At 54.7% G+C, this 24421-nt stretch overlaps 11 protein-coding genes across 11 annotated transcripts; 4 read left to right on the forward strand and 7 right to left on the reverse strand.

Moving 5' to 3' along the window:
* Positions 1 to 85: 85 nt before the first annotated feature.
* EsH8_VI_000645 (class I SAM-dependent methyltransferase) lies at positions 86 to 3010 on the reverse strand (the record flags this gene model as incomplete). Its single annotated transcript, XM_083271898.1, has 1 exon — positions 86 to 3010. One exon carries the CDS (start codon positions 3008 to 3010, stop codon positions 86 to 88), a length of 2925 nt encoding a protein of 974 aa, XP_083127072.1.
* Positions 3011 to 4520: 1510 nt separating this feature from the next.
* On the forward strand, positions 4521 to 5303 carry EsH8_VI_000646 (translation initiation factor SUI1; the record flags this gene model as incomplete). The annotated part of the gene is made up of 4 exons (XM_083271899.1): positions 4521 to 4587; positions 4660 to 4679; positions 4741 to 4828; positions 4888 to 5303. The coding sequence occupies 4 exons, from the start codon at positions 4521 to 4523 to the stop codon at positions 5301 to 5303; spliced, it is 591 nt and encodes a 196-aa protein (XP_083127073.1).
* Positions 5304 to 5483: 180 nt separating this feature from the next.
* On the reverse strand, positions 5484 to 6593 carry EsH8_VI_000647 (Borealin N terminal-domain-containing protein; the record flags this gene model as incomplete). Its single annotated transcript, XM_083271900.1, has 3 exons — positions 5484 to 6096; positions 6150 to 6408; positions 6461 to 6593. The coding sequence occupies 3 exons, from the start codon at positions 6591 to 6593 to the stop codon at positions 5484 to 5486; spliced, it is 1005 nt and encodes a 334-aa protein (XP_083127074.1).
* Positions 6594 to 7506: 913 nt separating this feature from the next.
* Positions 7507 to 8467, forward strand: EsH8_VI_000648 (proteasome regulatory particle base subunit RPN10; the record flags this gene model as incomplete). Its single annotated transcript, XM_083271901.1, has 2 exons — positions 7507 to 7797; positions 7868 to 8467. The coding sequence occupies 2 exons, from the start codon at positions 7507 to 7509 to the stop codon at positions 8465 to 8467; spliced, it is 891 nt and encodes a 296-aa protein (XP_083127075.1).
* Positions 8468 to 8683: 216 nt separating this feature from the next.
* On the reverse strand, positions 8684 to 9396 carry EsH8_VI_000649 (TRAPP subunit TRS23; the record flags this gene model as incomplete). Its single annotated transcript, XM_083271902.1, has 3 exons — positions 8684 to 9047; positions 9109 to 9259; positions 9393 to 9396. 3 exons carry the CDS (start codon positions 9394 to 9396, stop codon positions 8684 to 8686), a joined length of 519 nt encoding a protein of 172 aa, XP_083127076.1.
* A 481-nt stretch (positions 9397 to 9877) lies between these two features.
* EsH8_VI_000650 (HRDC-like protein) lies at positions 9878 to 10470 on the forward strand (the record flags this gene model as incomplete). Its single annotated transcript, XM_083271903.1, has 3 exons — positions 9878 to 10062; positions 10147 to 10274; positions 10349 to 10470. 3 exons carry the CDS (start codon positions 9878 to 9880, stop codon positions 10468 to 10470), a joined length of 435 nt encoding a protein of 144 aa, XP_083127077.1.
* Positions 10471 to 11101: 631 nt separating this feature from the next.
* Positions 11102 to 12328, reverse strand: EsH8_VI_000651 (uncharacterized protein; the record flags this gene model as incomplete). Its single annotated transcript, XM_083271904.1, has 2 exons — positions 11102 to 11574; positions 11629 to 12328. The coding sequence occupies 2 exons, from the start codon at positions 12326 to 12328 to the stop codon at positions 11102 to 11104; spliced, it is 1173 nt and encodes a 390-aa protein (XP_083127078.1).
* A 1021-nt stretch (positions 12329 to 13349) lies between these two features.
* EsH8_VI_000652 (armadillo-type protein) lies at positions 13350 to 15513 on the reverse strand (the record flags this gene model as incomplete). Its single annotated transcript, XM_083271905.1, has 2 exons — positions 13350 to 15190; positions 15249 to 15513. 2 exons carry the CDS (start codon positions 15511 to 15513, stop codon positions 13350 to 13352), a joined length of 2106 nt encoding a protein of 701 aa, XP_083127079.1.
* Positions 15514 to 15856: 343 nt separating this feature from the next.
* On the forward strand, positions 15857 to 16608 carry EsH8_VI_000653 (RWD domain-containing protein; the record flags this gene model as incomplete). The annotated part of the gene is made up of 2 exons (XM_083271906.1): positions 15857 to 15923; positions 15989 to 16608. 2 exons carry the CDS (start codon positions 15857 to 15859, stop codon positions 16606 to 16608), a joined length of 687 nt encoding a protein of 228 aa, XP_083127080.1.
* Positions 16609 to 16911: 303 nt separating this feature from the next.
* Positions 16912 to 18039, reverse strand: EsH8_VI_000654 (ACL4 family protein; the record flags this gene model as incomplete). Its single annotated transcript, XM_083271907.1, has 1 exon — positions 16912 to 18039. One exon carries the CDS (start codon positions 18037 to 18039, stop codon positions 16912 to 16914), a length of 1128 nt encoding a protein of 375 aa, XP_083127081.1.
* Positions 18040 to 18970: 931 nt separating this feature from the next.
* On the reverse strand, positions 18971 to 22679 carry EsH8_VI_000655 (uncharacterized protein; the record flags this gene model as incomplete). The annotated part of the gene is made up of 2 exons (XM_083271908.1): positions 18971 to 21920; positions 21970 to 22679. 2 exons carry the CDS (start codon positions 22677 to 22679, stop codon positions 18971 to 18973), a joined length of 3660 nt encoding a protein of 1219 aa, XP_083127082.1.
* Between the last annotated feature and the right edge of the window lie 1742 nt (positions 22680 to 24421).

Genomic DNA, 24421 nt, shown 5'->3' on the forward strand with positions numbered 1-24421 from the left:
AAATTGAGTAGAGAATGAAAAAAAGAGAGATTGGGGAGAGTGAAACAAAGGAACGAGGGTCTATAGTTCGGCTACGTTGCAAGCTTCAAACCTCAAACCCGACAGAGATGAGCCCCGTACCAGTCTTGGGCTTCCTCGCATATCCGTTCAACATTCTCCAGCCGGCGCCGCAGCCCCGGCCCTCTTCGACGATGGCAGCGACGCCCTCGACGCTCTTGCCAGCCTCTCTCATGGCGGCGCCGTCAGTTACGGTGTCTGCGAGCCGCAGTTCACCGCTGACCTTCTCCATTTCGCACCGCAGCAGCCAGCGCTCCCAGCTCCAGCCTCCAACGATGCCTGTGACATTGGCTACACCGTCCGTGCTGCCGGTAACCATGGCCTCCATCGTCACCGTACGCACCTCCTCTCCTGTAGAGGTCTGGCGGACAGGTAAAGAGGGCAAGGGCTTCTGCTGCTGCTGAGAGGGGTGGCGTGCGCCCATGGGCAGACACATCCACGCGCGACGGACCTCATCGAAGCCTGTGCGCGAGAGGCGGCCGAGGAACATTTTTGTTGGGTTGGGGTCGTAACCCAGCGTCTTGAGGTCAAAGCCAAACTCGACGCTCTTTGCGAGGCCCAGGGGACCAGCGTTCATGATATCCGAGTCCAGGACAGAGAACTCTAGGTATCCGCCAGGCTTGAGCACACGCATACACTCCTTCAAACACGTCTCCCACTCGTCCTCGCCGTTCTCGCCGACGAACTTGAGGATGCTATGAAGCTCCCGCGCAGAGATGAGGTCAAACTGGTCGTCCTTGAAGGGAAGGCGCGTGAGGCGCTCGACGGCGACCTGGCGATGATTAGGCGGGCCCCGGACGTTGGAGTTGGAGAGTTGGCGGATGGCCTTTGTGGTAACGGTGTAGATCTTGGTGTTGGGGTACTGCAGCGCGCAGTGCCAAGCCCAGTCACACGTGGACTGGCCGCCGAGGTCGAGAATGCGGGCTCGGTCACGGGCGACGCCATCACGGCCCGGTGCCATACGGGACATACGCCCGAGGCGCTTGGCGACGGGCGCCGAGATGAGCTTGCCGCCGTTGAGCATCTTGATGGCAGCGACGTGCCATGTCGGCATGGCCATCTGGGACATGGCCTCGTGCTCCTTCTCACGCCGCAGTTTTTCGGGGTCATCGTGGATGACATCGTCTCCGCGAGCGACGTTGGCGCTGAGGCGCTTCTTGGCTGATTGTGGCACGACGCTGAGCTGGTACTTGCCGAGAAGCTGATTGCGGTGGAACTCGCGGAGGCAGACACGCTGGGCCTGAAGGGCCTCGAAGCGAGGGAGCTGGTGCACAAAGACGTCCTGCCTGCTCGAGCGAATGACATAATCTTGGAAGGCGCGATAGTAGGCAGATTCCTGTCTCAGGAGCATAGAGGGCAGGCGGCGTGGAATGTCGGTCTTGGAGACAATGTCGGAGAAGCGGACCATCTTTTTTCTTGGTGCAAAGATGACATCCTGCTCTTGTGCGCTCTCGGCCTCTTCATTGGCGGCTTCGGGAATTGTGTCGAGGCTGTTGGCTTCCTCTACGGTCTGCTCGGCCTCGACGGGCTTCAGATAGGCGCGCTGAGCCATAAGCCACAACTCAGTGCGGTCAAGGTTAGAGAGGGCGACCTCCTGTTGCTTGCGCGCATACTCGGGGTCGTAGACTGTGACAATTTCTGTTGGCGCGTCTTCAGCCTCAGGGGAGGTTGGCTCTGCCACGTTTGCTGAAGACGTAGAGGTGTTAATGGGAACAATCGGCCTCGCGGTGGGCATATCGTCCTCATCCATCTCCTCGTCGTTGACCTCAACAACCTGCTCTACGATGGCAGATGAAGAGGGCACCGAGCTGCGGTAAAACTGTTCGGCGGCATCATTAAGGATAAGCTTGGCAGGCACAGCTGGGACTGGGGGTACTGAGGCGTCCATGTTCCATGGGCAGCGGTAAAACTGCTCTGCAGTGGTTGATGTGGGGGGCACCATGTCCTCGGGGGACCTTGCCGGCATATGCCATGTCGTCCTAGTCCTGGGGGAGAGGCCTGAGAAGAAGCCTCCAGGAGAAGGGATATCGAGCTTTGTGAGGTCGGCGAGAGACCGACGGTGGGAGCCGGGGGTAAGCTCGGCTACGCGCGCCGGCTGGGGATGGAGATTGGTGAAGAGTCGCAGAGGCTGTTGGCGCATCTCGTGGACGGGTGCATGGGAAATCTCAAGGACTTGCTCGGAATGATCGTGGTCGTGGCCGTGTAAGCTGTCATTATCGCCGGAGAGGGCGTGCAATGTTGCCAGGGCACCGGGTTGAAGGCGCACACCAGACCAATCCTCCTCCTTGCCATTGTCGCTGCCGATGATAGGGGTTGGAGGTGCAGACATCTGTGCCAGTTGCTCGGAGCTCATACTTCCATCAAGGGATGGCGGAGCGGAGATGGTCGGGACTTCCTGTGCTTGCTTCGCCTGCATGAATGAGATGACCTGAGGAGACATTTCGACGCGGGTTGGTGGTGTAGGTGGCACTGGTGATGCGAGAGCCTTCTTGAGACCGGCGGACCAATCTTCTGTCGATGTGTTTCTAGTGCCTGGGATGACCAGAGGGGGCAGAGCTCTGCGAGCGCCGGCTGCAGTCTGCTTTGCCGTCTCGTCGCGGCTAGAATTGCGCCTCCTCACCGACGACTTGCGCGAGGGCACTCGTCGGACCGCAACAGGTTCATCCTCATCGGTGACATCGTACAAGTCATCAAATTCGGTGACGTCGGTCATTACGCTTGATCGATTGTTGTTCCACGGGTTTGACGATGTGGAGGGGGAGTTGCTCTCGTCGGCCGATGAAGCTGATGGTGAGGATGGCATGATCGGGGCAGAGAGGAAGTGGAAGCCTCTCGGGGTGGGAAAGTGATCACTCAGGGGTGACAGCCAGGCTTCGATCTTCATTTGGGAGGTCTTACTCCGAGGCTGCCTGTTGTCGGTAGCGTATTGGATATCCTCGTTCTCCTCTTCCATTATAGTATTAAGTGACCTCCCCGGCCTCCGAGCCTGCGAAGGGGAAGGAGGTCTGTATGTTGACGAGGGCAGGTGAATAACCTCAGCCATTTTACCCTATGCAGTCAGATATCCAGATATAGACTTGCGGTCCAATGTGCTGTAACGGTGTAAATATAGGCAAATTGCGACGTTGCGCGAAACAAATTTGTCGAAAGACGGCCGGCGTCTTGTGGAAGTAAAAGTCGAACTAAATCGTGTAAACGACAGGCTGCTTCGATCAACGAAGTCTTCAATATTTTTGCAATAGCAACGACGCGGCGAAAAGATGAGAGAAAGGAGAGAAAGAGTAAAGAAGGCCCGGCGGTTGGCCAGCAGCGAGTGATATAGTCTGGAGAGGCCTTGCACTTGATGGCGGGAAGGCGGCTAACATGGTGGCCGCAGATGTGGGTTGCGAACTACGCTACTCGTACACCCACGACGGGACGTTGGGACGTGCAACCAAGACGGACGGAGTGGCAGCATAGCATCTCCGACCGATGCATTCACTGAGTAGCACTCCCATGCAGCGCGCCTACTGCAAAGGCCTACATTGGCCCGAATGGGGATGTGCTGCCGGCGCGTGAGGAGCAGTGATGGGAAGACGACGAGCCCATCTTCGTCCCAAAAGGTTCCCCGCCGAGCCACAAGTAAGCCTCTTGCCCAATGAGCGAGCAGAGAAGTGTATCTAATTTGGGATACAGAAGAGCAGCATGGTCTGGGTGAGCGGCGACTGGCTGGCGCGCGCGAACATGATAGACGGGAAGGTGGGAGCAATACTGATTGGGAACGCACAGCTGTCGAGTCACCGTCCAATGATAATGTCCAGCGCTGGGCGGGCGCTTAGAATAGGCTTCGATTGGATGATGACCACTTGGCCAACCTACATCCCCAAGTTCACCGGTCTCTGTGTTGGCCTTGCGGAGAACAGACTATTGACTGTCGCATGGAGTTCACTGAGACTCGTCATGCAAGATTTGGATGAATTATCGGCCTTAGCTGCTTGATCCGTGATTCGCACTGGGCAAAGGTCAGGCCAGTTGGATATATCAGTGGTTCGATAGTCGTAATATTGGGCTTGGATTCAGAATTTGCGGCAACTGAAAAGACAGCGGGTTCAGCTTGGAAATGGGTAGGTATTAAGGTCATGCGCAAGGTGAGCGCGCCCAGCCATGCAAATCGAATTGCTTGCTGGTCGGGTTAACAAGTTGGTGATGCCTGCGGGGTTGGATGGTAGAGGGAGTCGGCGGCAGTCGAAATGTTGGTGGCTGGAGGGCTCCGGCATCAAGCCACATTGTATTACATAAGCCCTTGGTGCTTGAGGTGGTCTGCTGTGGCAGTTCATGCATGCCCCGCCATCGATTCAATCAACCCCGCAGTCGGCCATCCTTGGAAGAAGACAGAGGCACGCGTCTCCTACGTCCTTGATTCCTCTGCTTGACATCTTTTGCAAGCGATTCCTCCCTGTCAAACCCGGCTTATTCAGATCGTAATGGCCGACAATGACAAGTCAGAAATCTCTGGCGAGCCTCAAAGCCGCCACGTAACCTACTGCGGTGGTAAGTAAACATGCACACCAGGCCCCAAGATACTCGAGGCGCGAATTCTAACTTCTTTTAACCCACGCCTAGTCTGCACTCTCCCACCAGAGGTATTTTTACTCCATCGCAACATCCCAGATTTATAGAGGCTTTGCTCATACCCCGATCTAGTACTGCGAGTATGGCGGCACAGTAAAAAAGTGCCAGGACTGGCTTGAGAAGCACCACCCCGACCTGTACGGAAGGATTTGGTCTCCAGGTACGAACCCCGCATCTCTTAAATCAGCAGTACTGCAATGCTCACAATCTGTCCTGCAGAGGTCTTGGAGGCTGCAACCGCATCTCTCTCCGTCGACGCCCAAAAGCGAGCCGCCAAAGACGCACAGAAGAAGGCCGCTAAGGCCGAGGCTGCCGAGGCCAAACAAGCCGACAAGCTAGCCAAGAGCGTCGTCACCATCAAGAGAATCGAGCGAAACAAGAGAAAGTACGTCACGGCTGTTTCTGGTCTGGAGTCGTTCGGCCTGGAGTTGAAGAAGGTCTCCAAAGAATTCGGAAAGAAGTTTGCGACCGGTTCATCTGTCACCAAGACCCCGAGCGGCGGCGAGGAGATTGTCGTACAAGGCGATGTCAGTGACGAGATTGAGGAGTTTTTGCTGGAGAAGTACAAGGAGATACCCGAGGATAACATTGAGTTGGTCGAGGACAAGAAAAAGAAGGCTAGCTCGCAAGCTTGAGCCATTAAAGGGGGCGTAGTCCATTAATTGAATATGCCTGGCCGTCATCATTTCTGTCATTATTCCCAATACGCCGTGTAAATCCTGCCCAAGTGGCCAAGCCCAGCAGCGCCCTGCACCCGTTACCCCATGTAATTAATAGCACAAAACATTCCGCGCCTATCCAGCGTCGCGAGGAAGTTATCCCCTTTTCCGTAGTACCCTGGTAGACCCCGTTGTGGACGCCGGTGCCGACTTGGGCGCCGCCGGCTTCCTGGCTGTTGCGGCGCCAACACCTTTCCTGATTGTGCCCATGACCGTTCTCTTTGGGGGGGCTGCCGCCGTCGTCTTCTTGACGACTGTTCCCGTGCTGCCCTCACTCGAATCGCTGACGCGCTTGCCCGTCCGCGTCCCAGGTCGCGATGGAGCCTTGGATGCTGTGGTAGTGTTGGCTCGCCGCGTTCGTGTGGGAGGCACCGTTCCCGTTGCTGGAGCAGGAGCTGATGCGTTCGAGCTGGCCGTAGAGGCAGTCAACGCTCGCGGTGGGGCTCCACGGCCGGTCTTCTTTGCCTTCTCAACCATGCTTGTTAGAGCTGAACGGGCACTCGTATGCTGCTTCACGGGTGATGGCATGGGGCGGGCAATCTGAGATGATTTCGAAGGCGACGACGGACGCTCGCGGACTAGCGATCGGGTATTGGATGAAGTTGGTGACAAGACCTGGGACGAACTCAGGGTCGCTGGGGCGGCACGATGCTTCTTCTTAGGATTGAGGATCTGATCGTTCTCCTTATCTCCACCTGCCATGGCATCGCTGATATGCATCATTAGTATACGGTAATACTGTTTTAGTCAAGATGGACGCACCTCAATCGCTTGGCAGGACGTGCTGGAGGTGCCAGCTTGAATGGGCTCGTTCGTGGAGGGAAGTCTTTTTCAGGCACCGGCGGCGGCCGCGAAGCTGCTTCCAAGCGCCTTTGCTGCTCATTCGCCCTGTCTACCAAGTCGGCCATGGTCATCTTGAGTAAAGATCTGGGGACACGGTTGACGCGCATCTGGATACGCGATCGAAGGGTTTGAGCCTGCTGATTGTATTGTGCGCGCAGTCGTCTGGCGCGATCAGTAACTACGACAATGTTAGAAAACGCGTCTTCAATAACAACTAACCAGAAACCTACTCTCCAACTGCAGATTATCGATAATTGCCTGTTTTTGCTCCAGGGTTATTCCTACCCTTTGCCTCTTGCCAGGACTACTGCTCAGCATGGGAGGCGTGCCAGCCTTGGTGGGAACAACCTGTCTTTGAGACATCGTAGGCTTCAGCTCGTTTTCGTCTGATACTCTTGTCTTTTATCGGGTGGAAGCGTAGTCTCCGTTGGATTTTGTAAAGTCGTCGTGAACGATGGTGTTTGGCGCCGGAGCAACGTGCCTAGTCGCGACGGGACGGGGCGTGGACAATGTCGATGGTAAGGATAATTGGGCGGAGGCTCTCCTGTGAGTGGCTACTTCTTCACAAAGTAAACAAACCTGACAACCGGCAGGAGCATTTACATAAGCCAGCATGGATCAATGAGCACTCCCGGTTCAGGCAGCTGGCCCCGCCCGGAGTCCGGTACAGGGGCATTTGGTCCTGAATTGATGCTTGCCCTGTGATTTTGGAATGCACGGTGCTAAAGCCATTTGCTTCTCTGTTGCCTTAATTCCTTGAGTTCTAGATTATTGGACTCTAACTTGTACTCTTATTGAGTTTTATAGACCAGTGATCTTTTTTTCTTTTCTTCCTTATGTTTTTTTTTTCTCTTTCTTTAGCCGGAATTTCAGTTAAAAAGTACCCTTGCACCCTACTTATAAGTCGCTTTGGAAGGTGTCTCAGATACTTGTCTGATGCCATTTCACACAGGCTTAACTGCCAATTTGGGACCATTTGTCAGTGAACCCTCCTCCAAGTCTTGCTACATGCAGGGCCTGCCAGGCCACCACACCTTCTAGGTAACGCTACATGTACGCAACCAGCGTCACCAGGCTGAACCGCCTTACGACAGGAGCTCTCCCGCCCTACACCAAGCTTCCCTCAGCCATCCGAAGCTCGTCCATTCAACACCACATCCACAACGACCTTCTCTACGTCAACTCGACAATTCTAACCTCATCAGCTTCAGAAATTACGTTAGACACCCGAAATTAGTCTTCAATCAATCGCCGGCGCCCTGCCTAATCTGTCAAGATGGTCCTCGAAGCGGTGATGGTCGTTGTCGACAACAGCGAAAGCAGTCGCAATGGTGACTACCAGCCTACAAGATACGATGCCCAAGCCGACGCTGTCAACGTTATCTTCCAAACCATTACCAACGGCAACCCCGAGTCGTCTGTTGGCTTGATGAGTATGGGAGGCAAGGGTCCCGAGGTGTTGGTCACCCTCACGACAGATCAGGGCAAGATCCTCGACGGTCTGCACCGCACGAAGACTAAGATCAAGGGAACATCACACCTGGCCACGGGAATTCAAGTCGCTGGCGTAAGTGCGCGTGATTTTCACCGTGATCTCTGATCCCTCCGCCTAGACCTTTCGCTAATGTGCCACTCAGCTTGCCCTCAAGCACCGCCAGAACAAGTCCCAACGGCAACGGATAATCGTCTTCATCTGCTCACCCGTCGAGGAGGAAGAGAAGAAGCTGGTCCAACTGGCCAAGAAGATGAAGAAGGGAAACGTGTCGGTCGACTTCGTGCTGTTCGGCGACCTGGATGACGACGATACGCAGAAGAAGCTGCAAGCGTTCAACGAGAGCGTTAAGGGTGGCGAGGGCTCCCACCTCGTCGTCATCCCCCCGAGCAGCAAACTGCTTAGCGACCAACTCATCTCAAGCCCTATCTTACTGGGTGACTCTGCGGGTGGAAGCAGCGGCGGCGGCGGTGGCGGCGGTGCTGAGAGTGGCGGCGGTAACTTCGGCGAGTTCGACTTCGATCCGGCTATGGACCCGGAGCTTGCTCTCGCGCTGCGCATGAGTATGGAGGATGAAAAGGCGCGGCAGGAGAAGAAGGCGCGCGAAGAGGCTGAGTCCGGGCAGAAGGAGTCGCTTGAGGACATCAAGGAGGAGGGCGAGAATGCGCCCCTCCTCAAGAAAGAGGGCGGCGAGTCGAGCAAGAAGAACGACAAGAAAGACGATGACACGATGGATACCTCGTAAATTTTGGGGCCCATTTTCCGTCTCATTCGTTTTGCTTGACCACTACCTCGAGCATGTAAAATAGAATATTGGCTTGGTCCTAGAGGCACATGCTGCTCAATAGAAGGTCCTGGTACTCCTACAAACGCCGTCACAATGAATGTTGCCCAACCCAAACGAAACCAGACTCCGTTGAATACTCTCCCTCACGTCCATCCGTGGCAAGTCCCTCAGAAGCTATCGATTGTTGATCTCACGGATGTACGACAGCAGCTTCCGCTCAAACATCTCGCACCGAATGGGCATCTCGAGCTGGTAGAAAGGATTCTTCATGACGTAGTCGCTATAGAGGTCGTATATCCTCCGCAGAGTCACGTCGATATTGGTCTGGGTCGTGTCCGTGAAGAGCAGAAACTTGGTGCCTGTCATGGTGTTGAAGCACTGCAGCCGGAAGTTCTCTGTTTCCATTACCTCCAGTCCCGTCGGCGGCTCCGGGCGGCTCGGAATGCCTCCGTTTGCCACGGCGTTAGCTGCTGCGGCTGCGGCTGCGGCATCCTGTTGGCTCATCAGGGGGTGAAGGCGGGCGGTGATGGCATGGATACTGGAAATGTGAGCTCTTCTCGACTTGCATTGGAGGGTGGAAACATGACACGGTTGCTTACCCATGAAATGTGCCTGCTAAAACAAGGTAGTCATTTGTGCTCAGCTGATTGAGGCCGCCCTCGTGGAATGTGCGGTTGTAGATCAAGCCTCCGGCTTTGTTGATGACGATGAGCGCAAAGACGGTCCTGCATTCGAAGTTGATGAGTGCGACTGGTTCAGCTTCATACTTGAGATTAAAGAACGTACATGGCTTCAAATCAGTTCGTCTTATGTCTGATGACTCTGAAAGGGATATATATGGTGCCGAACTTTGGTTGCTCTCATCGATGTTTGAATCTCTCACTCATACACTTGATATCAATCCTCCAACTGGCCTCAGGTTCGGCTGGGATAGGTGGTTGAGCTGCGCCGTGCTGTGCTCCTCTCTCCCCCGTGCACCTGAGTCGCTAAATCCACGCCATGAACATCCCTGGGTCGACGCCCCTTCCGGTGCCTGCGCTAGCACCGAGGACAGTGGGACACCTCTTTTTCCCGCCCGACAGAAGCAGCTGTGAGCAAGCATCAGGCAGGCAGGGTGGAACATTGGCACTGGTAGCATTCCCAGACAACCACCTCTGCCATTGGAAATTCTCAGCCTCATTCGCAACCCACCTTCGTCCTTGTCGCTGTAGCTTCCACACCTTCCAACGGTAGCTCCCAAGCCCACCCAATTCCACCTCCAGCCCGGCGCACCAACGCCCGTTACCATCCGTAGTCTCTTCCGACCGGTGTAATCTACTAGCCCATCGCCCTTCCCGATCGATAAGCCAACCAAGTCGTAACAGCACCATGTCGCATCACGCTCCTACCTCGCGCCCGAAGCCCCCGCCGCCAGGCAGCGAGGAGGCCTCTACCATTCTCAATCTCGGCGAATTCCAACACGTCGATACTCTCACCCTCTCCGAAGCCTCTCTCGTCATCAACGCGCTCGTCACCAAGAGGAAGATGGACCGGAAAAACATCAACGAGACAGAGTGAGAAGAACGCACCTTCCAACCTCATTGTCACGCGACACTCTCGTAGCGGGAACCAAGGTTGCTGACATCTCGCCTTCGCAGGATGTTGACGCAGACTCTGAACTATCTTGATGCCTTCTCCCGCTTCCGTCAGAAGGAGAACGTTGAGGCTGTCGAGCGACTGCTCAGCGCTCACAAGCAGCTTGCCAAGTTTGAGCGCGCGCAAATAGGTACGCAGTACATTGCATCACGTAGCTCACGGGAGCGGGCCCAGACAAACACGATGTTAATTACATTCCCGTAGGTTCCTTGTGCTGCGAAACAGCTGAGGAAGCAAAGACCTTGATCCCGTCACTTCAGGATAAGATTAGCGACGACGACCTTCAAATACTTCTCGACGAGATCAGCAAACTCCAGAGCAGATGACAAGCCTGAACGTTCATTCACCACACAGCGAATCGGCGCGAGCAGAGAGAATCCAGACAAGCCTACATGTTGATACGTTAACTCGCCCTTATATGGCCAACGATACGCCTCAGTGGAGCGGATAAAGAGAAATCAATATTGATTGTTTGGGAAAGAGAAAAAAAAAGGATAAAAAAAAGGGACGGTCACGGAAACGCTTCTGCGTAAGAAGACTATGCTGCATGCTTGGCGTAAACAGGAGGGGAACAGATTGTTTTTTTAAAGTATGTGTTGAATACCAAAATACCCATTGAATTCGGCAGGTCAAGGCCACGCATGCTTTGCCCAACTCAAAACCACGCTGCATTGACTACCCTAGACGTCACCCGACTGCTGTAGTGTCGAATTTCTTTATTCATTCTGCGGAGTAGGGACGATTATTAGCAGGTCTAGCTATGGTGACCCTATGAGGCTCGATCTCCAACTCGATTCGAAGTGATCCATCCCGAATGTGTGAATTTACTCTGACAAGAACCAGTAAGATCAAACATACCAAGTACTTGTAAAGCAACCCTGGGTATCGTGAACGCCTGCCAAAATCCGAATACAGCCATCCTTTGATTAACTCTCAAGCGGTACCAATCGTCGTCCCTCAAGCAGCCGGATCCCACCTGGTCCAGTAGGTCACGTACTTGTTCTTCAAACGCTCGTCGTCGGTGGCGTTCATTGTTCCGGTGAGATAGTTGGGCGTGGTCTCTGCAACAGGGTACAACGAGTAGCCGTTCGGGCGGTACGGCTTGTACATTTGCTCGCCGCTACGACTGCTGTGGATTTCAACAACTTTAGGCAGTCCGGGAGATGCCAATTCCGCAACGGCCGCTTGCTGTGGAGGGCCTTGAAGCTCGGGGGTGGCAGTGCCCATGCGGGATATGAAATCGGTGTTGGCTATTGCCGCGCAAGAGGTGAGTTCGGGACTGGCCATGGTGGATCTAGCGATCACAGCTGATGGTGGTGGCAGCATCACAGATTCTCTGGTGTTATGGCCGATGGGATGGTTCATCATTCTGCTGCTGGAGCTCATATCACTGACCCGATTGAAGCGGATTTGGGGCTCTTCATATCGACCTGTGAGTAGTTAGCTTCTTTGCAGCAATACAGTACGAATTAATCCAAGCTTACCATCAATGGTAGAAAATATGTTGTCTGGTGAACATGGATTGGCTCTCACGGGAAGATGGCCCTTATCTTCCTCCATACCACACTTGCTTCCGCTTCTGCTGATGGAGCTGACAGCGTCCCCAGATAATCTGAGCTTTCTTCTCTGCTTACCGCACAGGAAGTAGCTAGCGATGGCAGCTACGATCAGTACTAGAACAGCAGCAATTATGGCACCCTTCGCACCACCCGAAAGCTCTTCATCGTCGGACTTGGGCTCTGGCGCGGGGGTCGAGGTGTTGAGGGCTGGAGTTTCGATAGGGGTGGAAATCAGAGAAGAGGAGACAGAAACGATAGTAGAGGTAGGTCGAGCATTCGGATCAGTGTACCAAGCTCCTCCTCCGGTCTCTGTGGGTATAGGGACGGTGGTGGTTGCGCCTCGCGACGTAGTCGATGCCTGAGCCTTGTTGACTGTGGTGGAAGACATTTCCACCGACGATATTGAGGCAATTGCAGAGGCCAGAACCGGCGCGGCAACAGATGCTATGGTCGTTCTCGATTGAGGCATACTTGAGCTGTCAGAAACAACAATATAACCGCGAGGGCAGCCGTTGCTCTTGCAGGCGTCAACGAAGCAACACCCGCGATAGCCGAGGCAGTCATAGAATCCGGCTTTGGGCGGGCAGTCCTCTTCATTGATCCTCGCGATGATGGAAATGCGCATGGTGGCGATTGGAGGTTTTATTATTGTAACCGGGTGGGTATGGTTACAGGCAATTGGGAATAGACGCGGGAGCCTGGTGGAAAAGCTTTCGTATCACCATCCGAGCTGAACGGTGACAGTGAAGGAAAGGGGCAAAAGAGCGAGAAGTGGGATTTTAGAAAGACACGGATTTCCCGGCGTGATCCGGTGAAATAAAGCTCGCTGAGCGATGGGTTGGTAATGTTCGAGTAACGTTGAAGGAAAGGGAAGGTGCTGTCAGGTGGTGGTTGACGATATATCACCTAGGAAGGAAGGAAGGCATGGCGATGGGATTTGCTACCCGTCTCATTTCGTACCTGCCCTGCCAACATGTAACGTGCCTACGTCTCTTGGAGGTTACCCGATGAGTCTCAACACTTTCCCCTGCAGAAAAGAGAGGATTGAAACTGGACTGATGAATACATTCGCCAAGGGCATACACACAACATATATACATACATACTGTCGCCATTTTGCACTCGCAGACAAATCCAGAGCGGACTTTCGCCCCAGTCGAAAAGAAGGACTGTGTTCTTTGAGCGCCATTTTGGACTATAAAGGGGCAACCTACTCCTCTACGGGGACAACGGCGTGGTGTTTGCTCCCGGTCGAATGCTCTAAGGACAAGGCAAGTCGTGTAATCTTCCCCCTCACGAGGCAAGGGCTTAAGTAATGACGACGGAAACGGACGGTATCACGAGCCTAATGCAGCACACCTGTTGCAACTGCTACGGTGTCACGAATTCAGGTAGTTGTGAATAGCTCTCTTCCCGTTGGGTAAGCCACCTCGACTGGGTTCCCTCTAAGACGGTTGCGAAGGTTCACGACAATAAATGGCTTCACCTATCACTTTCAATAAACCACCAACTCCATCTATTGATGCTCCAGCTAAACCCATTGCACTCCATCGACACACATGTTGGTGGTACTGCCACGCGTGTGTGGGTATTTGAAAATATTAGGAAGAACTTTTTGCTCGCCAATCCGGTACGTTTTACATCGTCTACAATTTCTCCAGCAGAAGCTTGCTGCCAAGGTTGCCAACGGCCTTGTCCGACTTCGCCCCACCCTTCTTGCCCTTTTTCGCACCCGTTTTCTCGCTCTTCTCGCTCTCCTTCTGTGCCTTAGCCTCCCGATCCGCCTTCTGCTCGGCCGTCTCCTCGCTCGCGGCCTTCTCGAGAATCTTCTTCTGCTTCTTGAGCGTCTTCTTCAGCTCGGACACATGGCTGAAGTCACCGGCCTCTAGCATGTTGAGCACGACAAACGAACTAGGCCCCGTAGCCCAGTCGAGGATGTATTCCTTGATCACCGGATACAAAATATCAGCAAACTTCAATGGCGGGTCAACAGGTTCGATCTTGCCAGTCCCTTTGTTGAACTTGCCGCCTGCGATGAGTGTCTTGATCAACCGGCCCCCAAATGGTGTCCGGGAGACGTGGACTTGAGGGGCGATGCCTTCCACCTCCATGGGTTCCGCGCTCGGGTCACCCTCGGCGACAGCTGCCACGGCTTTGAGAGCTTCCGTCTTGTCGCCCTCGGCTGAAAGGAGGACGTCAGCAACCAACTGGCATCCAAAGGGGTCTGCCACCAAGGCTGGCGCAGCAGCAACGACCGCCTCCAAGAGTGCCGGTGATATGACGGTCACCAACTCCTTTCTCCGCACCTCGGCGTCCTTCTTACTGGTTGTCTGGCGAATCTCATGGACTTCACTGAGAATGGCAAGATCATCGCTCATGTTCGCAGGGAAGAGTGCTCTCGACTGACCCTCCAAGAGGTACAGAAGGGTAGTCCTCGCAAAAGGATTCGTCGTGGACACGACAATGTTCTCTGTCGTCTTCTCCTTGTCGTCACCACCAATCAGCTCGGGGAAGATGGCCTTCGAGGTCATCTTTGTGTCGTCAACCACATCGAAGGCGGTCAGAATAATGATATGGGCGAAGGGGTCACCCGACATCAAGACGAAGTTATCCTTGTAAGCCTTGAGCAAATTCCTCCGGTCCTTGGATGAACCATGTGCCAAAAGCAAGGCCACCAACCGAGATCCGGAACGAGTAAAAGCCATGTTCTTCAGCAAGTCACCCTCCTCGTCGTCCTTAATCATCTCGATGAACATGTTGAAGTCCTCGGTGCCGGGCTTGATGTTCAGGAAGTATTGCAGCATGGCGTCATGCAACATGGTGAAGCCAGTCATCTTCTTCTGGACGAGCGAGTTGATCATATCGTGAAGGCTCTTCAGGATGGGCCCCTTCTTGCTCGGGTTCTGCTCGAGAATCTCGGCCAGGTTGGAAGTTGGCTTCTCATCCTTGCTGCGCTCCAGGAGAGCAAACTCGGGGCCGTACCATTCTCTCAGCAGTATGGCCTTCTGCTCCTTTGTGGCAATTTGTCGGTAGATGTCGTCCAAGATCCACGAGGCCTCGGGGTGGTTGATCAGCTTCCGCACCTTGCCGTAAAACTCCGGGATAATCAGGTCCTTGATCTCCGTATCCGCTTGCACCACCATCTTAGCGATGAGGAACTTGGCATATCGACTCTCGGCAAGCTGGGTGTATGTTCCCTGCAATTCCCGGGTGATTTGTTTCCTTTGTGCGGCCGTGGCATACTTGAGCGCAGTCTGAACGGCGCGCGTGGCGTCGTGCTTGAGGACGAAGTCCTTGACCCGGCCGGTAATGATGGTGAAAAGCTCGTCAACCAGCTGCTTTCTCTCCTCTGACGGCACGTGGGACTTCCTCCGCAGTCTCTCCCAAATCTTCTTGGTTCTTTGCAATTCGTCGGCGAGGGGCTTCGCGGCCTTGCGTTCCAGGGCCAGCTTCTTCTGAATGGCGTGGGACTCTTTCGAGTTTTGACCTAGACATAAGTCAGCATGTAATTGCAAGCTTGCAGCGGTGCATCTCTAGATCCTTACCTCTCTCGAAAGACTTGTTCTTGTCAGCGCCATTGGCGCCATCTTTTTTGCCCTTGGCCTGCGCCTGCTGCGCCCTATCACGGGGGTTCAACTGAACACCGCCGTCGTCAGAGTCCGAAGAGTCGTCGACATCCTCGTCGCTCTCCGGGCTCTCGACAGGCTCGGCCTTCTTCTTGCTCGAGTCGAACTTAGCCTTCTTCGATTTTCCGTCGAAAGATGCCTTTCCAGCCGGGGCGCTCTTTCTCTTGACACCGTTGGAAGCCATTGTAAGTGAGGGCTGCTGAATGGTTGTGTTGTGAACAGCCGCAGATCGTCTCGGTGTGCAAAGAGAGCGCTGAGACGGAAGGCTGGCGGGTGGGAACTTACAGCGGTCGCAAAGTGCTTGGTAAATTCTGAAATTTTTATTTAAATTGCCGGGCGGTCAGAACAACGCTAAGCCAGATCAAATTCACAACCCCACCATGGTGCATGTACGTACCTCGTGCTATCGAAGGCATCTTTCAACCACCGGCTACACCTACATCGACAGACTTAATAGCACACAGCACCAGCACGTCTTGTTACAAAACCGCCAAACAGATTTCGAAAGCCAAAACAAAACTTCAGTTATGGGGCGCGAAGAACAGGTCGAGGAGCGTGAGGTGCTCGAATCCATCTTCCCGGAGGAAATCACAGGTACGATTACCCCACCATGGGCATGCCATGTTACCTCCAGCTGCGCCACTCACCATATACCACAGACATTTCAGATACTGAGTTCAGAATATCAATCGCCCTCGATGTCCCGGGAGAAGAAGATGACCCGCCCACGATGCACCTCCAAGTCCGCTACCCAGACGCCTACCCCGACGAGCCTCCCTTCCTCGACTTGCAATCCACGCCCAACGCCGCCCCGTACGAGTGGTTCAGCGTTGCGGACGACAAGGAGCAGCTGCTCAAGGCTCTCGACGAGACAATCCAAGAAAACCTTGGAATGGCCATGATTTTCTCACTCGTCACAACCCTTAAGGACGCGGCAGAGGCGCTCGTCGAGGAGCGCAAGCAGGCGAAGGCCCAGGCGCACGAGGAGGCCCTACTCGCCGCTGAGCGCGAAGAGAACAAGAAGTTCCACGGCACGCCCGTGACACCCGAGACTTTCTTGAAGTGGCGTGCCGATTTCCTCAAGGAGATGGAGGAGCTGAAACAGAAGGAGGAGGAAGAGCGTCTCGCGGAGCTGAAGAAGGCGAAGATCAAGGAGCCCGTTAAGTTGTCTGGGAAGCAGCTCTGGGAGCGTGGTCTGGTTGGCAAGGTGGTTGAAGAAGACGAAGAGGATGGCGGTTTGACGGAGGGTGTTGACAAACTCAAGGTCGAGGCGGCGTAGGGGGCCTTGCCTACGAAGGCGTGAGAGTGCATTATTACACAGGCGTTTTGGGTGTATAGTGAGGGATCTAAAATAAAAAAGGAATGATTTTGGTTCTAGTATAAACCTCATATATATATATGCCTTCATGAATGAACTCTTCATAAAGAAATGAGGATGTCGTGACTTTTGAACATTTTTTTCCCCAGTGCCAAACTCCATACTCCATGTTTTGGTTTATCAGCCAAACCTTCAGGCGAGATGTTGCTTCTATTGGCAACCCACCCAACCCTTGCCCCCCTCCGAGCCATGCCATGTACCCGGTCACTCCTCCATCGCTTCGTCGCCGTCGCTGCCAGCATCTTCCCAGCCATCATCATCATCCTCACCCTCAGCCGGCGGGTCGCCAAGCTCCTTGTTGATGGCGGCAAACAGCTCCTTGGCATGCTCACCTAGCCGCTCGTCCTCATACTCCTGAGCCACATAGAGGCTCAAGCAGCGCATCAACCAACGCCTCGACGTATCCCACGTGGTTTTCCAGTCCTCCTCGTCCTCGCTCTTCTCCCCCTTTGCCTTCGCCTTCTCACCGTCGATGAAAAGCGCCCACCCGCCAAGATACCACGCCTCCACGCTCTGGTCGTCGTCGCCCACGAGCCTCTCCAGCACCTCGATAGCCTCCTTCTCCATCTCCACCTCGAGCAGCAACCGCACCAGGCTGATCCTCGTCGGGAAATCAGGCACGTTGGGGTCCAGCGGAGGCAGGCTCACCCATAACTCCAAGCTCCTCGCCAGCGCCGCTTTCGCCTCGTCCGTTTTTTCCTGCGATATCCGCACGTTCGCCACCGTCTGCCACGTCTCCGCCGAGTCGGGCGCGACAAGTCCGGCCTCGGTAATAAGTGCCTCGCACCGCTGCTCCGCATCCGCCTCCCACGACAGGTCCGTCATGTACACCTCCGCCACTGCGCAAAGTGTGCCGCCCAGCTTCCTCTTCCTCTCCTCCAGCGCGGCCTCCTGCTCGGCGTTCCTCTTGGGCAGGTCAATGAGCGCCTGGATCTGGCCCCTGAGAGACTGCGCGCCCTTTTCGAACCAGTCAACGCTGTCCCGGCCGCCTTCCTCGCTCAGCTGCGCCAGCCACAGGAACTTCTCCGGCCCGCCGCCTATACGCTCGTCGAGCGAGCCGTCTTGATCGAGCTCGACGGCCCGCAGGAAGTAGGCCCTCGCGTCGTCGACCTCGCCCATCTCGACGCTGATCTGACCCAGGAGATTCGCTGTTGCCAGCTCGTAGTCGCCCCCCTTGCCCGTGCTGTCGAGGGCCTTTTTCGCGGCCGAAACGGCGTTTTCCAGGTCGCCCTCTTGCAGTTTTGTGGCGGCCTCGACAAGGAGGAGGGCCGGGTTGCCGGGCTTCGTCTCCGTCCTCTTTTTTGACTTTTTGTTGGGGCGGGTGGGTGCCATGTTGTATGTATTATTTGATTGTGCGGGTATAAGGGGGGTGTTCTTGTCTGAGTGAAGAGGAAGATTTTTGACATTTAAGTGAAGCAGTGAGCAATGAGAATGAGAGGTGAGTTGCGCGGGCTGGTGCTGGCCGTGGTGGGTTCGAACTGGGCCGGCCCAAGAAAAAAATCTTATCGCACCACGCTGTGCCGTCTTATCGATAAGCTCGATGATATCAATGGTGGGGTTGCTATACCGAACCGTCTAGCACTCACCGATCCTCACCTCCGTAGGTTCGCCGTCACTCAACCTCATGAGCGTAAGTCTCCATAAAGAGGAGGCGTGGATTACAGGCTGAACCTGGTCCCCCCCCCCCCCACATACACAAGAATCAACAAGGCCTACTAGGCATTCCGTGTGTCTGCATTCCAGCCAGTCCGGTCTTCCCGAATATTAGCAAATGACCCGACAGTCCCGGACAGGACAGACCCAAAACACACCATGAACGCTGTCATTCACATGTATGTAGTTCAGTAAGAGACGATGAAAAGGAGTACATAGTGTGTTGGAACCTTCTTCATTAAAGTATTGGATTGAGACTAAGCAACCTTGGCAAGGCAGTGTCGAAACTAGATACAATTCTTCGCCGTCCCCTATCGGAAAGTGCTGCCCATAAACAGTAAGAAACCCTCATGAACAATTACAGGCCGCCCATCAGATACCAGCCTGGTCCGTTTTAATACGCCATCGCTAATAAGCACCCCAGTTTGAACACGATAACCAAACTCCGTTTCCAACCCATGTTCCGTGTGCTCGGTGCCCAAGGGACTCGAGTGTTCCGCTATTATGGATATATACATCGTATACACGAAAATTGAGAGGCTCCTGCCTCGAGGAGACAGGTAGTTGAAATAAGAAAACACGCATGAATGAGAGAGAGATCATATCTCGCTCAGTAAGCCCTGCCTCCTGCCGAGGAACTCCTGCTCGAATGCCCTCGTTCGTCAACAAGCTCAGCAGAAGACCCTAGCAGGTCCACCTGTTGGTTAGAACCAGGGTCAACTCGGCTGATACTGTGTTGCGCGACAGTGCCATAGCTAGTCGGCCGCTCAGTACTTGGCGTCCTGCGAATATTGAACTCTTCCAAAGATGAACCGTTGGAAGAAAGTCGCTTTTGATGTGATTCTGATCGCTCGAAGGGAAGTCGACCTGGGTTAGGAGATGAAGCGAGACTGCCCGAGACGGGAGGGTTTCCTAATATTTCACCGCTTGAAGGGCCCATGGGTGACGTGGGCGGTATCAAGTTGAACGAAGGGGTCGGCGAATGCCCACGTGCCATACCCGAATCTCGCTTGGAACTCTTTCGGGGAATCTCGGGGATGTCGGACTCCATGGAGTGGCGCCTATGTTTTTGTGAGGCTGTCCGGGTTGCTTTGGAAGGAACTCGACTTGGCAGCCTGAAGCTGCCTGAACTCTCAATTCCTGGCAAAATCGGCGGTGCATCAGACACTTTTGGAATGCCGATTTCCTCAATTTCCGAGCCAGACGACACTACCGACACCCCATCGTCGTTAAGCAAGTTCTCTGTGGTTTCTGAGTTGTCAGGGTTCTTCCTTGGGGTTTTGTTCTTCGGTTCATCGTCATCGGACTCTATAGGCCCGTTTCTCAAGACACCCATTGCCACCGGAATTCCTTCCGGTGGGGGCTCCGCGTCGTATTCCGCATCAGCAGCCGCACGCATGGCTGGCGGCATCCGTGAGCTTCGCACCACCTCAAATCCCTTGCCCTTCTCCTTAGTCTTCCCACCAAATAAGTTGTGGAACCACCCTGCCGCCGTGGCCATAGGCTTAGTTGGGTCAGCAGGACCAGTCCTCAATTTGCGGCCAATGCCCTCCGAGTTCAAAGCCGGTCCCCGGACGCCATAGTAGAAGTCTACCTCTCTAGTTGAGTAGTCTGCTCTCGGGGTTAGGTTAATGGCCTGTGGGGCTGGCGTCGGACCCCTCGACAACTGCGCTTCAAGGTCTGCCGCAACGTCTCCCAGGTGCGTGCCCGCCTGGCTGTAACGACGTGAGTCAGCAACCGAAACGCGGTGCTGTAGAGACGTAGATGAACCATTAAGGGTTTCGCCCCGGCGCCGAGGGGGTCGATAGTATGGATCAGCAGATTCGACGGTGACGGCAGCGGGAGGCCGGGTTGCGGCAGCGGGCGACGGTAAGAATGAGAAAGTGCTTACTTCACCCGGAGTAGTTGGGGTGAAGGTGCTGCCGCTGTCGAAGTTGCGACCTTGTCCAGTGTATGGGTCAATACTGTCGAGGGCGGAGGAGCTTCGCTGTTGGCTTCGAAGGAGGAATCCACTGCCTGCCGACTCGCTCCGTAATCTGCCACCGCGCATTACATAACCCGTCTTTGATGTCTCGTCTACATCGAGCATGCCCGTGGTTGACAGCTGGCTTGCTCGAGAGGGTCCATTTTCTCTACGAGAAGTGCGACGCTGCAACTGGCGCATGCCGAATATCTTTGACAGACCGCCACGAGTAAGACCCCGAGTATCGTCGCCCCCAGCGCCAAGAAGCCGTGCAGTAACTTCGATGATAGTCTGCAGGGCGTTCAAGAAAAATCCGAGAACCAAGACGCAGGCATGGATGAGCAATATGGTGTAGCCGATCCACCCTTTGGGGCCTTCTGTAACACCCATTTGCGGCACGAATGCAACCATGAGCATTACGGTGGTGAATCGTAACACCGAGAAGAGTGTGTGATAGGCGTTCATTGATGTCGGAGACTGGAAAGGTCGAAAGGCGTGTAGGGTCAAAACGTGAATGACTTCGCAGATGGCGAGGAGAACAATCTGCGCAATCCCAACCGGCTGTACAGCACCAATCGCAATGCCACGAATGAAGGTCAAGGTGACCGGAATCAGAGCGAAGGCTGCCGCTTCGTCTGAGTATGTGTTGTAGAGGGGCCCATAAAGCAGCACAGTCGGCAGGTCGTCGAAGAGAACAGCTCTCGGCCTGGTCCTGAAAATCAAGTACAGGAGCCATGCGGCAAAGCATATCAAGATGATGAGAGTGACGACAGCCAGAGCCACTGCGAAGGCGCGGGACTGACTGGCAACGACGAGCTGGAACGTCGACAATGCCACAATAGGCAGCAGGAAATAGTTGAACACAACCCGTACCACATTACCCACAGAGAAGGGGATGTTCTTGGCGCGGAGGTCCTCTTCAGGGGTATCGCTGAGAAAACGAAGTATCCAACGAAGAAAGAAACCGAGCTGGACGAGAACGAAGATAGCAGCAACGATGACGCAGATCCATATCATGGTTCCAGCCCAGATGTCCTCGACATCTGTCATGCCTACCAAATGTGCGTATCGGTGCAGTCCGTAGGAGCCGTTCGTTACGTAGATGCCGTCTTGAATCGATTGCCAGCCCGGTGACTTGCTCACGAAGCTCTCATTGAACATCAACGCGGACCAACCAACCTGGCTCACAACTGGCTGGTAAAAGCCAGGGTAATTTAGGGTCAGCCCACCAGTGAGTGCAACAAACTGTATATACTGAAGGCAGTCTCCAAATCCCGGTGTCACTAAGCGTAGCAAATCGGCATCCCGTCCATAATTCGTCGTCCAGTGGAAGATGTCTGTCGACCCCCATGGGCTGAATACGGAGGCGAACATGGTTGCGAATCCGACGAACAGGAGCACGACAAGTGGCAGATAACACAGTAGCGTAGCGAGACTACCGAGATCGGGGGTTACTGTGGCAGAGGCACAGCCAACGTGCCTGGCTGTGCCATCGCCGTAGAGAATGAGCAGCGTCGCAGCTAACGAAGAGAAGGCATACGACGAATTCATGTCAACCGTCAGGTTTATCGAAGGCAGGTTGCCATACGGGTTTTCACTGGAGGCGGATTAGCTAGGACGGAATCGGGCATTGCGGGGAGCCTTACATGGCGGTCGAGTTGAAGACCGGGCTAAGAGGGCATGAGCCATTGACTAGGCTGTAATTACAAAAACTTGAGAAATTGCCGAAAGGCTCGTAGGTCAAAACGTTGACCTTGCTGGAGAGTGTTGTGACCTTGAAGTCCGGATTCGTAAAATCGAGCAATTTGCCATCGGTCAGCTCGGGGTTGTCCCAATAAGATTCGTTCGTAGCAGCAGGCAGCTCTACAGTTTTGTAGGAGCCTGACACATTTCCCCAGACAATGATTTGAAGATTGTGTCCTGGGTCGTCGGTATCAAAACGAGCGTCGACGTATAGAGGGTTCCATTGTAGCGGTAATGGATCGTAGTTCCTGTAGCTGTCGGGCAGGCAGTTGTCGAAAGGGATCAGGACGGCGGCGGCGGGCCGTATTAGTAGACATGCAAGGATAACAAGAACCGGGCCAAGAAGATGGGAGGAAAACAGGCGAGATGGTGACGGCAGTGACCGTATTCGAAAGCTACGGCCACAAGGCATGTCGAGCGAGCGTGAAGGATATGGGGGTCCTTGAACGAGCGAGCGAGCAGTCGGCCTTGACAGCAAGTGAGAAGACTTCATGGATTGAAATGGCAGCGGAGATGCGCGTTTTCCATGTCCAGTGCGAATATTGGCCGCATGTCGTGGAACACCTTCGAGATAGGGCAGGTCTTGCAAAGGAGCAGAAGGAGGCATTCGCATGTTTCGGAGCAGCGTATCCGTTGGCGTGTAGTCGGCGAGGTACTGCAGGCGCTTGAAATGCAGGGGAGGGTGGACGACAGAGGCGCGAAGAGAAAAGGAAGAGAAACACGGCAATCGTAGGCTAGAATCTCGGCATCTTGGGGGCCCTGCAGCAGTCGCCTCGTCTCGTGTGCTTGTCGCCGTCGTTATCGTCGTCGTCGTCGTCGTCTCCTCTTCGGTTTGGTTCGGTTCGGTCGCCCAGCGTCGTGGTCTTGATCAATGCCGATGGCTCCTGTTTTTTTTGTTCTTTGTCTTCGTAGGTTTGTATTGTCTGGCCCGTGGCCGTCGGCTGGTTGGTTCGATGGGATGGCAGTGGGATGGCGTGTGCTAAGAAAGGAGGAAATTTGAAGAGGGGAGAGGGAGGAATGTTGGATGGGTGTGTGCGTGCGTGTGTGTGTGTGTGTCTGACTGAGCGGCGTGTGTGTGTATGGTGGTGCATGCGCGCCAGGTGCAGACAGGAAGAACGGGATGTTGTTGCGCGGGAGAGGACTTCAGCGCATGTAGGGATACATGGTATGGTACCTTTGGTTGCTTGACCTTATTGCGGCGGCACCTTAGCTTTGCTTTGAGGGCCCCTGTCCATGCGCCTGTCCAGGTAGGTGCGGATCGGTTGCCCAGCGCAGCAACAGAGCCACCTTACTCTGCCACTTTGGAACCCTGGGAACCTCTCGACGTCTCCATCCGTACTACGTACAGGTCGCGACACGGAAAGTTAAGCACACGCTCCAGCAGACCCCAGTGGCTGAGCATCCTTCATGTCGAGAAGTCCATGCCCCTTGCCCCTTGCCCCATGCCGTGCCGTCCCATGTGCACGACAGAATACGATACACTACGCCCAGGACCCCCCCCTCTCGGGTGCAGTCAGTTCTTGAGAACCGATCAGTGCGTTCGTTGGCTGGTTACGTTTTTGGGGGTAGGCCAGTACGAATTACCATTCGGTGGTACGGCAACTTGCGAGCCAAGGCGAGGCAAAGCAATGCACGTTAACGGTAGGAGAAACGCAAGTATGGATACCCGGAGCAGAGGTACCGTTGCAAATGCACCTAGGTCCTCCCTCAGGAAGGCTGCCGGTTTTCTAGGTTCCGTTTCTTTCCCTCCCCCATTAATCCATCCCCCAAAAAAGCCATAGGCCCAGGAAACCCAAGGGCCCAAGGGGCCCCCGGGCGTGTTCAACGTTGCCGGTTGGCTGCCCGTTAGCCCTCCCCAGTCAGACCTGCAGTCTCCACTCAGTAAGGCGCAGCCGAGCCCCGTCGTTGCCCGCCTGGCCCAGTTCAATTCAGGTCAAGTCAGCTAAGGTGGGTGTGGATGGGTGGGTGACAGCAACCGGAGAGGGGGAAAAAAGGAAAGCGAAAAAGTCACCTCGCTTTGCCCAGGTGCAGAGCTCCCGCTCTTCATTCCGTCTCTTCGCCTGTCGCCCGTCACTTGGCCTGACCAAGGCCTATCTGCATAACATCTAGGGCGATGGACCCTTTCCCCCCCCCCTCCCCTCCTCATCCCATCGTCCAGAGAAAGCACAAAGTACCTACTCCGTAGAATGGCTTTAGTATTAGCACACCCAGGAACCTCACTAAATCAAAGGGAACCCCAACGATGGATGGTAGGGGGGGAGGTCTCTCAAAGGCTCTCAAAGGCTGTGCTTGCCTAGCGCCCGGCCTGAAACCCGAGGCTGGCACACTATGACGTCTGGGTGATATTCCCACTAA

This window comes from Colletotrichum jinshuiense, chromosome 6, assembly GCF_051148585.1.
Source record: "Colletotrichum jinshuiense chromosome 6, complete sequence".
Classification (NCBI taxonomy): domain Eukaryota; kingdom Fungi; phylum Ascomycota; class Sordariomycetes; order Glomerellales; family Glomerellaceae; genus Colletotrichum; species Colletotrichum jinshuiense.